At 46.1% G+C, this 16235-nt stretch overlaps 1 protein-coding gene across 10 annotated transcripts in view; it reads right to left on the bottom strand.

The window, feature by feature from the left end:
- Window positions 1-16235, bottom strand: part of CAMTA1 (calmodulin binding transcription activator 1) — a 918369-nt gene that overhangs the window by 107123 nt on the left and 795011 nt on the right. For all 10 annotated transcript variants that reach the window (XM_074933836.1, XM_074933834.1, XM_074975524.1 and 7 more), the window contains one exon: window positions 2818-2944. In XM_074933836.1, the coding sequence (XP_074789937.1) occupies window positions 2818-2944 (127 nt within the window). The remainder of the gene's footprint in view (window positions 1-2817; window positions 2945-16235) is intronic.

Raw genomic sequence — 16235 nt, 5'->3', positions numbered from 1 at the left:
ATTTACTCAGTTTTGGTGCCCTTAGGAAAAGTATACAAGTTACAGCAGGGCTCTGTCCAGATCATTTAGAGTGATTAAAATCACAGAAGCATGACTGCTGACCCCTAAACAACTTTAATTAATAGTTCTCCAAGCTGGATATAAGCCATCTTAAAGTGCTGCCAGTGACTCTTTCTTATACTCCCCAAAACAACCAACCAGAGATTTGTTTAACAGAATAAAACCCCATGTCATATACCATGGGCTCAGTTCTCTATTGCCTTGCACCTGATGCAGTTGAGTGTAAGACACCATCACCAGTGCGTGTCAGAGAAAAGCTTTCATTTGATTTTGTTTATATCCACCTTGTTTAGGTAGAAATGACAACACAAGGTACAAGGCAGAGGAGAGTCAGGACCAATGTTCTCTCTAATTTTTGACAGGCCGTGTGTGCAAAAAATTTCTTCTGTGCAAATTTTTGTGCACGCGGTGTTTTGCCGTGTGCATGGGGTTTAGGATCTGTGTGCGCGCGCACATGCGCACAGCTTAGAGGGAACAGTGGTCAGGACCAGAGCTGTTAACTGCTTCCGAAGAATAATCTTGACTAAAGTAGTTCCCAGTCCCAGCTGGTCTCTCCCATCAGCTCATTCTCCTGGTACCTTTCCAGCTGCCCTGAGTGCAAATGGGTCAGAGGGGTCCTTAGTTGGTATCATCATCTTTTTCTTTGACTGCTGCTTTCCCCATGGTTTTTGGGAGCCTTAGAGGGAGGTTGGTCTGAACATAGTGCTGGGAGCTAGGTGCTGGCTCTGACCCTAATTCCTTCTGTGGCTTCAATAAGACACGACCCTCTCTGCCTCAGCTGAGCCATCAGTAAAATGAGGGTGATAATACTTACTTACCTGCCTCTCAAAGGTGTTAGAGGAGTCATTAATTGACATTCATTTGTAGAGTGTTTTGAAGATGGAAAGTGCCATACAAGGGCAATTATTATTAATATTACTTAAACTTCAGAAGTCTTCAGAGACTTTAATTTTCCCATAATTTCTTATGATCTTTTAAGCTCAATAGCTTGGTTGTTTTTTTTAAATGTAATGCAGAAGACAAATGACATGGAAGTTCTCTCCCTCTCTCTCTCTCGGATACTCTTTTGGTCATGCTGGTGATATTTTATCTTGCCAGCTTTTAATTTCCTTCTGCAGTCACTTGCTTTGCTACACTATTTCTTAATCAATCAATGCTCTTAATATTTTTCTTTTTTTTTCTTCTTGATCTCTTGCCCTGAAAAAGCAATACTTATCTAATCACTATAAACAGTGCTTGTTTGGGTGGTTTGGACATTTTGCAGCATATATTAAATCTACACTCTGCTATTAGGGTTTAAAACATGGATTCGCTCTATTTCAATTAACTTTTTTATTATTTGTATTCAATCTGTTTGTCTGTATCTCTGTTACTTCCCTTTAAAGCTCCCACACTTGACATGAAAGTAGTTGTGTTCTAGGACTAACCATTCTGTTTTTCTGATTAAATCATTCTCTGATTTTCCAGTTTGTTTATCCAGCTTTGTCACTTGTTAGAGCCAGAAGGAGATGCAATGAGTTCATCAAAGGTAAACGCAAATCCAGCTGATGGGGGCACAATTTGCAATGCAGAAATGTGGGAAAGAGCCCTGGATGAATCCCAGGGCTGGGATATCAGTACCCTAATTCCAAGTGCAGAGTGTCTCTGTTTTCTTCATTCCTCCTGCCCCGTGATATATTAGTTTGAGGCATACCCTGCAAATCTATCATGTAAGACATCAGGGAAGGATGTAGGGAAATCATCCTCGCTGGCTTCTCCCCTTAGAGCGACTCAGGGTATCTGCCCATTTGCAGCACAAGGAGCAGAAGACCCAAGTCTTTTGGAAGAAACATATTTTTTAGTTATAATATGAGTGAAGTGCTTTAACAATGCAGAAGGAGACAGTTCCCTGACCCACAGAATTCACCATCTTACTAGTTCACACACAGCTTGGTGCCACAAGATGGAAACAGTTGGATTAGAAAGTGAGAGATGCATCAAGGATGGCTGCCAATGCCAGGGAAGGTGAGCATCTGGGAGGAGAGGAAGTAGCTGAGCGCACCAAGACTTTAGTGCTGGTCTACATGGTCAGTTAGTGCACAGCAGGCTAGCGTGCTGTGCATACACACCCTGGATTGCTGCAGAGAAGCCCTTAGAGAGAGAAGAAAGCCACGATGTACGGACGAGTCTCAAAGAAGGCCCCACGTCTAGAGATGAAGCAACAATGCTTGTGTCAGGGGGCTCAGTGCTATTGCATCTGGCTCATCACACTGTACACTGGCTAGGACTTGCTGTGGGTAGCAGTGAAGGCCAAGCACCGTAAGTGAATGCAAGAGACCCCTCTCATGGGTAAGTGCTACCCAGCACAAGAGAGCTGTACTGGGCTGAGAGGATTGTTCACAGAACTGCTGCACTATATCTACAACTCCACAGCTATAGCTACAAGTCCACAGCTATTGTGACCTGGGTGTGCATCCTCTCCGTCACCTCCACCTTTCACCTGCTGCTCTCCAGAACATTTGCTAAGTGTCGGTTATTTCTCCTATTCATTTCAGTAAGCTGGGTAAACAGATACTTTGGCTCAGCTCTCTGCTTAGTAATGCTAACATGAACACCCATGGTTAGGCTCATGCACTGAGATACTGCAGTGCTGTGTCAGAGTCAAGGGGAAGAATTCAGGACAGTTTCCTAATATTCGCTGCCCAGCTGGCTGAGCTGGGTTCATATGGCACAGTCCAGTCATTATATCACCAGCTGCATGAGATGGGCATACCTTACCTGGGCAGTAACAGCGCAGCACCCCTGGCTGTATTAAAGATGCAGGCACTGAGATCTGATCAAACAGACAGCTGTAGTTATTGCTGGCTTCCTGCCATGGGCCTGTGATTAGGACTTTCACTCCTCCCTACAAGGAAAAGGACAGGAAAGAGAAGAAATAGCATTACAAAGGAAGCATTCCCCAGGGTGGTGCATGCACTTAAACTTGGAACCATGGGCCAAAAAAAGCATCATGAGAGATGACAGAGAACCAAGGCCAGGAAGCAGGACTCCTCCAATACAGGCTGACATCCAGTGCTGATTCTCGCAGTGTTGCCAAGTCACTAGCTAAGTGTCTCTGCAACTGACATTGCTCTGGCTATATCACTGCATGGGTTAGCAAGGGCCCCCTTGCCTCAGGCCTTTATAGTGCCATGATCAGATTGTCTAGAGTACCCTTGGGCCTCTGATCTCACCCTGGGGTGCCGGGTTAGTCCCCTAGCAACTTTCCTTCTCTTCGCTCCTCCTGCACTCCTCTCCCAAAGGTGAACCATGCGCTGTGCTTCACTGCCTTGAGCACAAGCCCGCAACAGACGCTGCCTGCTGCCTCCAGCGCTTACCGTGCGCCTGGCTGAAATGGGTCGCAGGCACGCAAACAAAACTTCTACAGCTCAAGTCAGGTGGCTGAGCCGCATACATTTCAGCCTTGCCTGGGGGTGCGGAGGAACCCCTCTGATTGGCTCCTTTCCTCTCTGCCCGGCCTCCTGGGGCGTAAGCAGCCAATCAGAGATGCTGAGGGAGTGAGGTGGGAGCAAAACAGAGCACAGATGCTGAGGGTAGTTCTGCTCCCTCCTTCCCCTCCTGCGTGTAAGGGGAGGGCTTTTCTTCTCCTTTCCCCTCCTCTTCCCCTTCCCTCCCTGCAACACTCAGCCCACGAAGGGGAGAGGGGACCCCACTGCATCCCCCACAGACCTAGGAGAAGGATGGGAAGAACCCCAGGAGCTGCAGGAGAAGCAGAGGTGGGGCTGGAGGCAGAATTGATGGGCGGTGGGGGGGGCGGAGACAGGCAGATGTGATTTGCTTTCATTTCTGTAGAAAGTGACAGACTCCCACCTTTTTCAGACGACTTTAAGCACTGGCTGCCCTGACTGCCACCGTCTATTCTGCAGAAACAATAGGGAACCCTTGAGTCCCTCCTAATGATAGTGGAATGTCACCCGCCGGACACAGCAGAGCACACAACACATGTCACATCCTAAGCCATGCCACACACCAGAACTGAGGGTAGATCATGGAGTTTGAGTGGACTGGGGGAGGATAAATGAAATCTGGCTCATTTATGGGGCAGGGACATGTGTGCAAATCACCGGCAGCTTCCATCAGACCTCGAACTAGGGATCCAGCTGATGCAGCTGGATAAGGAAGGACACAGATACTAAGACACTTGGGTTCCACAGAGATGGTGTTGTGTAAGTATCTAGACACACAAACAAGTAGACAGATAAATATGCTGCCGTGGTGTCTCCCACCAGTGACTTTAGAAATCTGAGTCAAGCCTATTTCAGACCTTTCCGTTTTCCCTGTGGAGGCTCCAGAGAGCACTGTGTTGATGCCACACGTCTGATCGGGGGACAGAAAAATCAAGTTAATGATGTGGCCTTGTAATGCACACTAGTGAAAGGCGGCACCAGTGTTGTTCTTTCAACCAGACTGTATTAGCTCTGCTCAGAGAAAAGCCGCACTGACCCCTTCACAGATAATGCTGCTAGTGAAAAATGACAGCTTTGCGGGCAACTCTGCAGAGAACAAATGGCTTCTGGGACGCTCAGTTGTTGTTTGCGGCACCATATGAGCTGCCGTTTGAAGCACCTGCCAGTGATATTGGAGGTTTTGTATATAAAATGTAACAGGTATGCAGCACACATGGCACTAAGTGATAATGGTTCAGCAAAGCAAACCAGGAACAAGTGAGCTCCAGGAAGCCTGTACTTCCGTTTCGGACATGCTCCTATTAAGCCCCAGTAACAACGCTTTGTCCTTCTGCAGGTCCTTTCAGCCTAGGACCTTAAAGTGCTTTACACACATTGATTAAATCAGCATCACATCTCCCTTTAAGACACATCAGTATAATCCCCATTATACAAATAAGGAAGGCACAGAGAGGAAAATGAGGCACAGAGAGGAAGAGATGTGTCCGAGGACAAACACAGTAAGTGGCAAAGTTTGTAATAGAACCGAGGAGTCTGATGTATTATTATCATCTATATCACAGTAGCACCTAAGAGCCTCAGTCATGGAGCGGGTGCAAGGTGCTCTAGAAACACAGAATAAAGCCATGGTCCCTGCTCCTGGCACTCTAACCCACCAAACCAAACTCCCCTCCTAGAGCTCAGACTGGAACTGGAACCCAGGAGTCTTGATTCCCAAGCCCCTGTTCTAAGCATCTAAACATCTCTTGCAAGTGCAGAGAGCAGGCAACTTCCCCAGCCACCTTGGGCCATGGGGCCAGGCAGGGCTTGATGCAAAAGTAGCCCCTTCAGTTTTCACTCTAACATCCCCCACTCCCTAGTTCTCAACACCCTTGTGTTGGAAGCAACAGATCCTCTGGCAAGGACCGAATGTAGCTCTCTCTGAGGCCTTATCTCCATGCATCTGCCATGGCCAGCAGAGCACAACGATTGTCTCTGGTGCCAGAGGCTGAGTCTCCTGATGACCCAGGAGTGGAAGCCCTGCGCTTGAGTTTCAGTTTTGGATCTGTCTGCTTCAAGGCTGCTGTGTTGGAAATCAGTAGAGGGAGCCAACTGCCTGTGGCTCAGGCCTCAAGCAGAGCCATGGGGCTCTTCTCTTTACCTGGTCCTTTTGGTTCAGGAGCTCAATGCTTCCTAGCTGCCCTGAGGTATGTGCGCTGGCTCTGTTCCTCAGCTGCACCTCTGTTGGAGGCCCTACACTTCCCAGGGAACAGCCTGGACAGGCATATGGGGAGAAGGCAGAAAGGATATTCAGCTTGGATATTCAGCTTGCAAAGTATCTCACAGCTATCCAGTAGATAAAATACTGCAGAGAAGGCAAGGTTGTATTTGGGGGAATGGGAGCCCATCCAAAAGTTGAGATGCTCTAACAAAATCAGGGTGTCATTGCCACCTAATTACCTGCCTGGAGTCTGCTGCATCCAGATATTTTCTTTCTGAGAAGGGTTTCCTCCCCTAGATAAGAAAATGGAGTTGAAGACCAGGGGTACCTGAAATACTGATGGAGAGCCTAGTTTCTGACATCATTCAGGTTGACATAAGCTTCCCATTGTGATCCCTTACTTTGCTAAACCGAAACCAATCTGCTGGAAATGGCATAGCTATGGACTTATGCTAGAAGCAGGAAGCCTGCCAAACAATCAGCTGGGCCATTGGATGATCACAGTGCTAAAAGAGCACTCAAGGAAGACACAAGGCCATTGCGGAGAAGCTAAATGAATTCTTTGCATTGGTCTTCATTGCAGAGGATGTGAGGGAAATTCCTACACCCGAGCCATTCCTTTTAGTTGACAAATCTGAGGAACTGTCCCAGACTGAGGTGTCAATAGAGGAGCTTTGAGAACAAATTGATAAATTAAGAAGTAAGTCACCAGGACCAGATGGTATTCATTCAAGAGTTTTAAAGGAATTCAAATATGAAATTGCAGAACTACTAACTGTGGGATGTAACCTATCACTTAAATCAGCTTCTGCACCAGATGACTGGTGGCTAGCTAATGTAACGCCTATTTTTAAAAAAGGCTCCAGAGGTGATCCTGAAAATTACAGCCTGGTAAGCATAACTTCAGTACCAGGCAAAGTGGTTGAAATTACAGAAAAGAACAGAATTATCAGACACAGATGAACATTTTATGTTGGAGAAAAGTCAACATGGCTTTTGTAAAGGGAAACCATGTACCACCAATCTATTAGAATTCTTTGAGGGGGTCAATAAACATGTGGACAAGGGTGATCCAGTGTACTTAGACTTTCAGAAAGCCTTTGACAAGGTCCCTTACCAAAGGCTCTTAAGCAAAGTAGTCAGTCAAGGGATAAGCAGGAAAGTCCTCTCATGGATCAGTAACTGGTTAAAGGATAGGAAACAAAGGGTAGGGAATAAATGGTAATTTTTCAGAGTGGAGAAAGGTAAACAGCAGGGTCTGCCGAGGATCTATACCAGGACCAGTGCTGTTCCTAAATGATCTGGAAAAAGGGGTAAACAGGGAGGTGGAAGAGTTTGTTGATGACATAAAATTACTCAAGATAGTTAAGTCCAAAGCTGACTGTTAAGAGTTACAAAGGGATCTTACAAAACTGGGCGACTAGGCAAGAAAATGGCAGATAAAAGTCAATGTTGATAAATTCAAAGTAATGCACATTGGAAAACATGATCCCACCTATACATAGAAAACAATGGGTCTAAATTAGCTGTTACCACTCAAGAAGAGATCTTGGAGTCATTATGGATAGTTCTCTGAAAATGTCTGCTCAATTTGTAGTGGCAGTCAAAAAAAGCTAGCAGAATGTTAGGAACTATGAGAAAAGGGATAGCCAATAAGACAGAAAATATAATGCTGCTGCTATATAAATCCATATGTAACAGGATGCTTGGAGGGCCACGTGGCCTAGTGGTTGGCATGCTTGATGGCTCCTTGTTTCCCCGGTCAAGGTGCCTCAGTCTTTCAGGCAGTGGGGCTAGGAGGTCCTAGGCCCTCTCACTCTATCAGGTCCCAGCCCAGGGCCCTGTGTGAGATGACCCCTGAACAGGGGGCACTCCGAGCAGGAAGTCTAAATCCACTGCCCTAGGCTACTTTGTACCAGAGTCCCTTCAGTTTGGGGCATGGCCCCAATAGTTCAATTTGCTGGTACGGCTTGCCTCCCATGGTGCCCTCTTGTGGATCTTGGGCCCTGCTGTGGTACCAGCTCTTTCAGGAATGGCATCTGTAAGTTTGGTGCATCCAAATGCCACAATGTCTCTGGGTAGCAGTCACCTAGTTGGCTATTAGGTCTCTTCCACAGTCTCCCTTGACTGGGAGACAGAAAGTGCTCCCCGGTGGCTGCCTTGGCAGGCAGGTTACTGGTCTTTTCTATCAGATAAGGTGGTGCCTCTTCCCTAGCTCCTAGTCAGCACTGACCTGGCCCCGGTCTCTCCTTTTCTACCCCCTTCAGGCCTGGAATTGGCTGCAGGTATAATAGGATGAGGCTAGCTGGGCCCAAAGATCTCCTTAACTCTGCCATGCTGGTGGGCAGTTTCTCCAATTCGTCACACCATGGTACACTCACACCTTGTCACCCCATCTCAAAAATATATCAGAATTAGAAAAAGTGCAGAGAAGGGCAACAAAAATGACTGGGGTTTGGAACAGCTTCCGCGTGGGGATAGATTAAAAACACTGGGACTGTTCTGCATGGATAAGAGATGACGAAGGGCACCAAAAGTCTAACTGGGTTCAAAATAAGAATTAGGTAAGTTCATGGAGGATAGGTCCATCAATGGCTACTAGTCAAGAGGGTGAGGGATACAACCCCAGGCTCTGGATGTCCTTAATCCTCTGACTGCCAGAAGCTGGGACTGGACGATGGGATGGATCACTTGATAAATTGCCCTGTTCTGTTCATTCCCTCTGAAGCATCAGGCACCATCCACTGTCAGAAGATGCATATTGGGCTAGATGGACCATTGGAATAATCCAGTATGGCTGTTCTTATGTAAAATTTTTCTGGAACTGTTTTCTGGAACAGTCAAAGTGTCTGGGGGTGAGCTTGCTTCTTGCATTTATTCCTCAAGTTTATTTGTAATGGCTTCACCCTGAAAGGGAGTGGTTTGCTCCAGGGGTGTATTTGGCAAGCACTGTACCTGCTGCCTCGTACTTACAAATAGGAAAACTGAGAATAGGCCCAGATTCAGCATAGCAGGGGCAATTCTATGGCACTTTCCCAAAGCTGAATTTGGCCCAAAAAGGGGTGAAGTGACTTGTTTGAGTCAGTACTCTTTCTCTGTCTCTCATTTTTGCCAGCTATAAATTGGAATAATAATACATCCCATGTAGAAAGCTAGAAATCTCATTCTACCAAGATCCCCTCATTGAGCAAATCTTCAATGTTTTAAAAACCCTAAGGAAATTCTCAGGCAAGAAATGTCATTAATCTGGAGTTAAACCTGAAAATTAAAAAACAAAAATTCACCTCGCCTTTCAGGAATCCAGCCCACCCTTTTATCTCTTCAGAGAATGTTTCGGTTTTCTCTCTAAGTAAAGGCACTAAATTTCCAGACATTCTGAATTTAAGGTTCAATGAAAGGAGCAATGGCAAATGTGTTACCAAGGGCACCCAAACAGCTGTGCCCCTTGGATCACCGCTTGAGAACACCAAGTGTCTTGGAAATAATGTGGTCCTTAGAAAATGCACTGTGTATTCTCATACTCCTCCAGTTTAGGCTTTGTGACTCCAGAGGCCCCTCCACCTCACACCCACTGGCTCATTCTGCCCAGGAAAGAATGCCATCAAAGACAAGGCTAAAGTGTCAGTGCGGTATATCTCAGTGGAATAAGCACAGAGCAGGCCAAAGGGAAGTGAGTGGAGCAGGGAGCAGAAGGAAAGGGGCAGGGGAATCTTGACTCCTCTTTTCTTTTCTTGGTCCTGGAAGATCACTTAAGAACTCACCTGAGTCTCAGAATCCCTTCCATTCACATTTTCACCTTTCCCAGAAACACACCTTTCCCTGCCCCATGCACACACGTTTTCAGTAGTTCAACATCCAACTCTATTACATCCCTCCACGCAAAAAATCAAATCATCTACCTGAGCCAAGAGGGTAGGGGGCTAGTGTGAGGCTGTGGGAGGAGTTACACCCTTTGCAGGCCTCTCTGTATCAACCATCCCAGAATCTTTTGGGACAAAACCATTTGCATCATTAGCTGCCTTGTTCCCAACTTTGCTTCCTTCTCTTATAGTCATTTATTTTATTTCCCAAGAAACCATATAGGGTTTGTGGGACCCCTGAGGAGAGACCTGGGGCACAGGTTTTTCAGGTCACAGTCCATATGGGTGGGTGAGTGGATCCCAGGAGCCAAGGGTGTAGAGGAAGGGCATACAGCAAACAGCCAAAGGTCACGGATGGCGGGAGCTGACAGCCAGACCCCCCTGAATGAAGGCAGAGCGTACTCACTGTCCTGAGCCAGGCATGCAGTGTGCTTTTCTTTTCTTCCCTTTTGGAGTTAGTGGCAATAAAATGCATGGGCCCTTTTAAAGGGCCCAGTCTGGCTATACCAGCTCAGACATGTTAAGGGGTCATTGTGGCCTGGCCCAGGTCAGGGCGGAAGGGTTACTACTGATGCCTTATGTGCATTCAGCACGTTTGAATACCTCCTTTAGGATGTGTGCTTCCCTCATCCCCAACACACACACTGCTGCAGTGGGGACCCAGCAATGGCCCCTCATGAGCACATCTCTGAAAACTCCACTGTGACCCATGGGAAGGAGCACTTACTGTGTACCTACTACAGCAAAAGTGCATACTGACCTCCAGGGGAGCATCTTCTCTGCACCCTCCTGTGCCCCAGTGGGACGCACCCCCCTGTGGATCATGCAGCCCCAAACTAAGGTCCCACTCTATCACACTCGCTCTCAAACGGGCCACAAATAGCACTCCCCTCTGGCAGGGGCCATCCCACCTCCACATTCCCTCAGCATCAGCAAACAGGGTTCCCTGCTGAGGGCATAAGCTGGGCAGCAGCATCTCTTCACAGCGTAGGCCCAGTCGTTCCTTTCCTCTTCCTTCTTTTATGTCTGTCATCTGGGCCAAGTAAGTTTGCGAGCACCAGCTGAACCCCCTCTCCTAGCCACATAAACCCTCTATGTTCGTATCCATGACTGAAAAATGGACTTTACCGTTGGCTCTACTCGGGTGTTTCACAACCCAGACAAGCAGAGCACCCCATCACTCAGCTAAGCAGGATTCCTTAGCCTGTGTCCTGCCAGCTTTTTTGTCAGTCCCACAACAGATTCCAAATGTTCATGCACCAAGCCACACCAAGTACTTAGACCCTCACAATAATGTTCACTGCATTCAAATCAGCATATTTGTTGTTGAAAAAGGGATCAGGTTTTGGCTGCAGTTGTGAGCTGCAATAGTGACATCCAGTGACCAATTGGTGTACCACACCATGCACTTAGCCTGGCAACAATATCTCCTGTCCCAGGGCCAGGCACCTACAGATTTCAACAGAAGCCCTTCATGTGCAGACGAGGCAGAATTTGATTGTAAAGGTGGGAGACTGGATCTGAGTCAGAGCTAGAAAAGTGTTACTGTTCTACCTAAGAAAAAATATTCTTCCCAGCGGAGGGTGTGATGGGCAAGATTTGGCTGAGTTCTAGAGAAAATGACATTGCAATAGCTTCTTCCAGTTAGATGGTGGTCTCAGCACTTTACAGATAACATAGTCAAAAGTTCAAGTTCCTCTAGCAACTGCAAGGGGTTATCCTGTAAACTCTTTGGGGGCAGGGATTGTGTTTTTGTGGTGTTTGCACAGCACCCAACACAGACGGTCCTGGTCTGTGAGGAGGACGTCTAGGTACTACCCCAGTACACATAAGTAATAATACAATGTATAGAAATATAGTAAGGCACACACTTAACAGTCAACCAAACAAATACAGATGTGCCAGGTGTGATATGCTTGAGAGCAGGTTGCTGTGTGAACCTTAACTTTTGAATGTCCTGATTCTTATGCTTTTGCATTCTCGGCCTTAACAATACTGCACTGAAGTTGTTTGCACTTAATCTTTGCTTTTAAAATAATCATTAGTAGCATTTCTGAGAAAGGTGTTCAGATCAGTCAGATGAAGGATTATTTTGGCGAGGAGAATTCCAGCAAACAAATGACACAGGGATCCCTGTAGCCCAAAGCAGCTAGACTTCCTATCAAACCGGAGGAAAATCTACTCTATCACTCATAGCTGAAGGCTGAAGCTACTATGCAAGTCTGTTACACAAAAGATGTGTGTGTTCTACAAACCCCTTTTTCCTTTAGAAGTCTCCCATTCAGGCACCAGCCTGTCCTAACTCCCTTAGTTTTTTAAACAACTGGCAAATACAGAGCAACAAAGCTCCTCCACTCCAGCTTTAGGTTTAAGGTAGCAGCATGGAGCACAACATTACCTGTGTTATATTAGAGAAGGGTCTATAGAGACCTTGCATTTTGGGGGCAAAATCTGTACGGCAGCCTGCTGCTTGAGCTAGGGATCAATGAACCTCTGTAAAAAATCCTCAAGTCCTTCCTCAGCATTAGACTGTGGTTTTAAAGAGAGATTCTCTTCAGATTCTTTGGGTTCCGATAAACAGAAACTGGGAGTATCTCCCATCCCTCTCACACTGAGGCAGGGACAAGGAACAGCCTCCTGTAAAAATCAGAAGAGCTCTTTAGTAATCAGATGCATAGGTATGTTTGCATTCGTTTTCCAAGGAGATACTAGTATATTTAGCTGTTCCTGTGCTGCCCTCCAGTGGCAAATTTCAGGAGAGACTCTCTAGGACAGTTTAAAGGTGCTCAGTTACTATTTAGGGCTTGGCTACACTTGTGAGTTAGAGCGCATTAAAGCAGCCCCGGGCACCCTAGCTCACTCCCCGTCCACATTGGCAAGGCACGTAGAGCGCTCTGACTCCACTCTAGAGTGCTCCTGGTACTCCACCTCGGCGAGAAGATTAACACTTGTTGCGTAGTGGCTGAAACGCCCGGGCATCAGTGTGAACGAGGTGTTGCATTACTGCGCTCTGATCAGCCTGCGGAAACGTCCCATAATCCCCTAAAGTCAAGTGGTCACTCTTCTCATTGTTTTGAACTCGCTGTAGGAATGCGGATATGCCCTTTGAAAACTCCGTTTCTGACAGCTGGCTGCTTATCTGCTCCGAGACAAAGCAACCATTACTGTGGAATGCTGTGTGTGAGAGAGAGAGGCGGGGGGGGGGAGAGGGGATCTGCTGCTGTCTGAACTTACAAGACAGCATGCTGACATGCTCTCAGCCCCCCTTCCCCAAAACCCACTCTCTCTCCCCCCCACATACACAAAACACACTCCCTGTCACACTCCACCTCACCCCCCCCCATTTGAAAAGCATGTTGCAGTTAATTGCATGCTGGGATAGCTGCCCATAATGCACCGCTCCCAATGCTGCTGCAAGTGCCGCAAATGTGGCCACACCAGTGCGCTTGAAGCTGTCAGTGTGGACAGATTGCAGCGCTTTCCCTACTGCGCTCTACGAAGGCTGGTTTAACTCAAAGCGCTCTACATCTGCAAGTGTAGCCATACTCTTAGTATTTGTATTCAGCACCACAACTGTAGAAAGTGCTTTACTGAGAGGATAAGGCATAGTCCCTGCCCCAAGGAGCTTACAATCGAGGTTACATATGACACAGCATGACACAGGGTGAGTGGCCATCTAGCTCAGTAGGGAGAGGGGATTCTGTTTGTCCACAAGCGTAGCCAGCTCTTTCAGTTTTGTATCCAGAGCCCAGACACTGGCACTGCTGGGACACAGCTGATAGCTGGAAGGGCATTCTGGGTAAATGAGAACACCTACTATCACCTTTGCTTCAGAATTTCCCTTTCCAGCATGGACAGAACAGACAGCATTTACAGTGGAGGAGGGTTCCCTAGGGCCCTTTGAACTACCAGAGTGATGCATTTTACCCACTGCTGCAGCTGGCTGGTGGCTACTAAGATATAAATGGTTTTTCATGTCAGAAGTTTTTTGATTTTCTTAAATTAATTACAGCAAAAGAGCATTTTATAACAGAGTGGTGATGGGCTCACCGCAGGCTTTCCTGCATGTCTGAGTCTGAATCTTTCCTGCATCATCTGAGATTGCTTAGGGCACAACCAAGGCTCCACCATCCCTGTCTATCCTGAGCCACTGTTTACGTGTCCTCTATGTTGTTAAGTCCCCTAAGTTTTCCCTCTCTAAGTGCTGTTCAAAGGAGGGATTGTTTCGATCAGCAACTGTGCATGTTCTTCCAGCTGCCCAGCACAATGACTGTCATGACAGAAGCTCTGGCTTCATTCTTAACGGCGCTTACAAAAAATTGCAGGTAAAGAGAGTACCTTAATAACCAGGGCTTAATTTTTAATGAAAGAGGTGATGGGGCTCAAGCAATTTTTTTTATTTTCATAACTGATGTGACAAGCCCAGAGGTGCCGGGGCTATTAACTGCCAAGCTAGGGGTGCTGGGGCTCCAGCACAAATTAAGCGCTGCCAATCACATGAATTCATATTCAGAGATGATCAAGTGAACCTGACTTGACCTAGGATCTTTCTTCTGGTTCAGATGAGTTCAGCCCTTTCCACAGCACTTGGCCTACACTGATGGGTCTGGCTAAAGAGCTCAGAAGCTTCTCTGCTGGGCCCTGTTGCCAGTCTAAACAGAAAGCATCTGCACAGTTCACTCTGGGGGTTTCCCTGACACTCATGTTCTGAGATTTCCCCCCAACATTTTTGGATAACAGGCCAAACCAACTCTAGCCATGTTGTTTGTGAACACACCAAAGAGTGACTGAGATGCTAGGAGCTCATGTACGTACGTTTGGATTGGCAGAAAGAGACTGGAGGATTTTTAACTCAGCTAAAATAATGTAACTGGTCCATTTATTTACAGTTAATCCACCTGAACTGAACTTTGGAATATGTTGTCTACACGACTCTTCACTGTCTCTGGTTGTGTTACTGCTGGGCTCTTGGTAAATACAGGAGAGTCATATGTTTAAAACAAACAATGACAGTAGAAAAAGGAAAGAAGAATGTGGGGAGTTTTCTGTGACCCTGTAATAATATCCCCATCAAACAGCCTAAGATTGACACGCTTGCCAGGGATCCCTCAGTACTTCTTCCCTAAGGCCTCAATCTAAACCCATGGAAATCAGTGGGAGTCTTTCCCCGGACTTCAGAGGTCTTTGGGAGATGGCACCTGTGAAAGAGGAATTGGAGAATAAAAAGGAAGAACAAGATGGATCATCAAACCCCCAGGAGGGACACAGAGGCCATAAGAAAACAAAAGATGACATTTGTTTACACTTTTTATTAACATTAGGGTTTAAGTTTATCCGATGTTTAAAGAGTTCCTTTCACAGGTGACTAATCTCACTGAAGCTATGAAGCAAGGGCCCTGACAGCAAAGCATTTTTTCTATTGTGTTAGGCCAATAGAAACATTTATTATGAAAGCTTGGTGCAGGCAATTTGTGTTCAGGGAAAAATGATTTTAACCTTGGTAACTTTTCCAGCTCCACTGAGAATCCAAACAAGGTAAATCCTACACATTGAAGCACAGTCATTTCAGTGCCTGTGGAAACTCATTTCCAAGGAAATATTAATTGCAAACTGAATGGTAAAACAAAACTAAAATGATTATTGTGATGAACCCAACAATCCTAGATTCCTAGGACCCAAAGCAGAGTATGTTTTGCAGACGCAGAAAGTTAATTTTATGGCTTTTCTCACTCAGCTCACAATGAAAACTTGCTAATGGGTTGCTGATAAATGTGTAGTGCACAGTACATAATATTTTTATGATGTGATTATGTCAGCCAAGGGATATGAACACCAGAAAGCAAAAACGTAAAGTGCACCAGAAAGGACAGTATTAAGATGCACTTCTGAGCGGTTCTTTGTTAAATGGGATAGTGGTCTGGGCCCAGTGCCAGGATCTCACAGCACACCTGTCTGTGTGATCCTCAGAAAAACCTGCCTAAAATGAAGAAAACCCAACAAGGCTTTCTTAGGACAATAATGCCACCATGGTTACATGAACTAACACAAATTCTGGCTTGGGGCCTTTCCGAATGCCCTCAGAAGCAGAAGAAAGAGATTCTTGACAGCTCTGTGCTAGAATCCTTGCAGAAGGTGAACTCTGCAGTGAACTGTCTGGAATCCCTACAAATCTGAAACACAGGAAGAGCAGCACAGGAGCAATAGAATAGCAATTTGGGGCCTGTTCCCAGTGGGTACAAATGCAAGAAAAAAATTCTCTCCATATCTCAGCAGTTGTGTATAACAAATATTGTACATCAGTAAAGAAAATTAACATCTGAGGTGATGTTTTGAGCTGCTTGGGATTCAAGATTTGTGTCCATACACTCCATCTTTGGATCTAGCCAATTAAGAAGAAATCCTGGACCCAACATTATATTTGAAAACTGGTCCCCAGTGATTCTGGCCATAGAATAATCAAACCTAGAGGATCATTCAAAGGAAAATAACACCAAATTCTGTGAGAGGAAGAGAGATCACTGGTGGTTTAGTGAATCAATTAGATTACAAAAAGGTTTCCATGACAGCAGCTAAAAAAGAAGGCTTTGGAATGAAAAAAGAGATGAGTTTTTTGAGATTTTAGGCCCTCTACATAAGCCGAGAGAAGAGTCAGTCCGCCAGTATGGAGAG

This window comes from Natator depressus, chromosome 18, assembly GCF_965152275.1.
Source record: "Natator depressus isolate rNatDep1 chromosome 18, rNatDep2.hap1, whole genome shotgun sequence".
NCBI classification, from domain to species: Eukaryota; Metazoa; Chordata; order Testudines; family Cheloniidae; genus Natator; species Natator depressus.
Note: the sequence above shows the minus strand (reverse complement) of the source record. Positions and strands in the feature narration are given on the sequence as shown.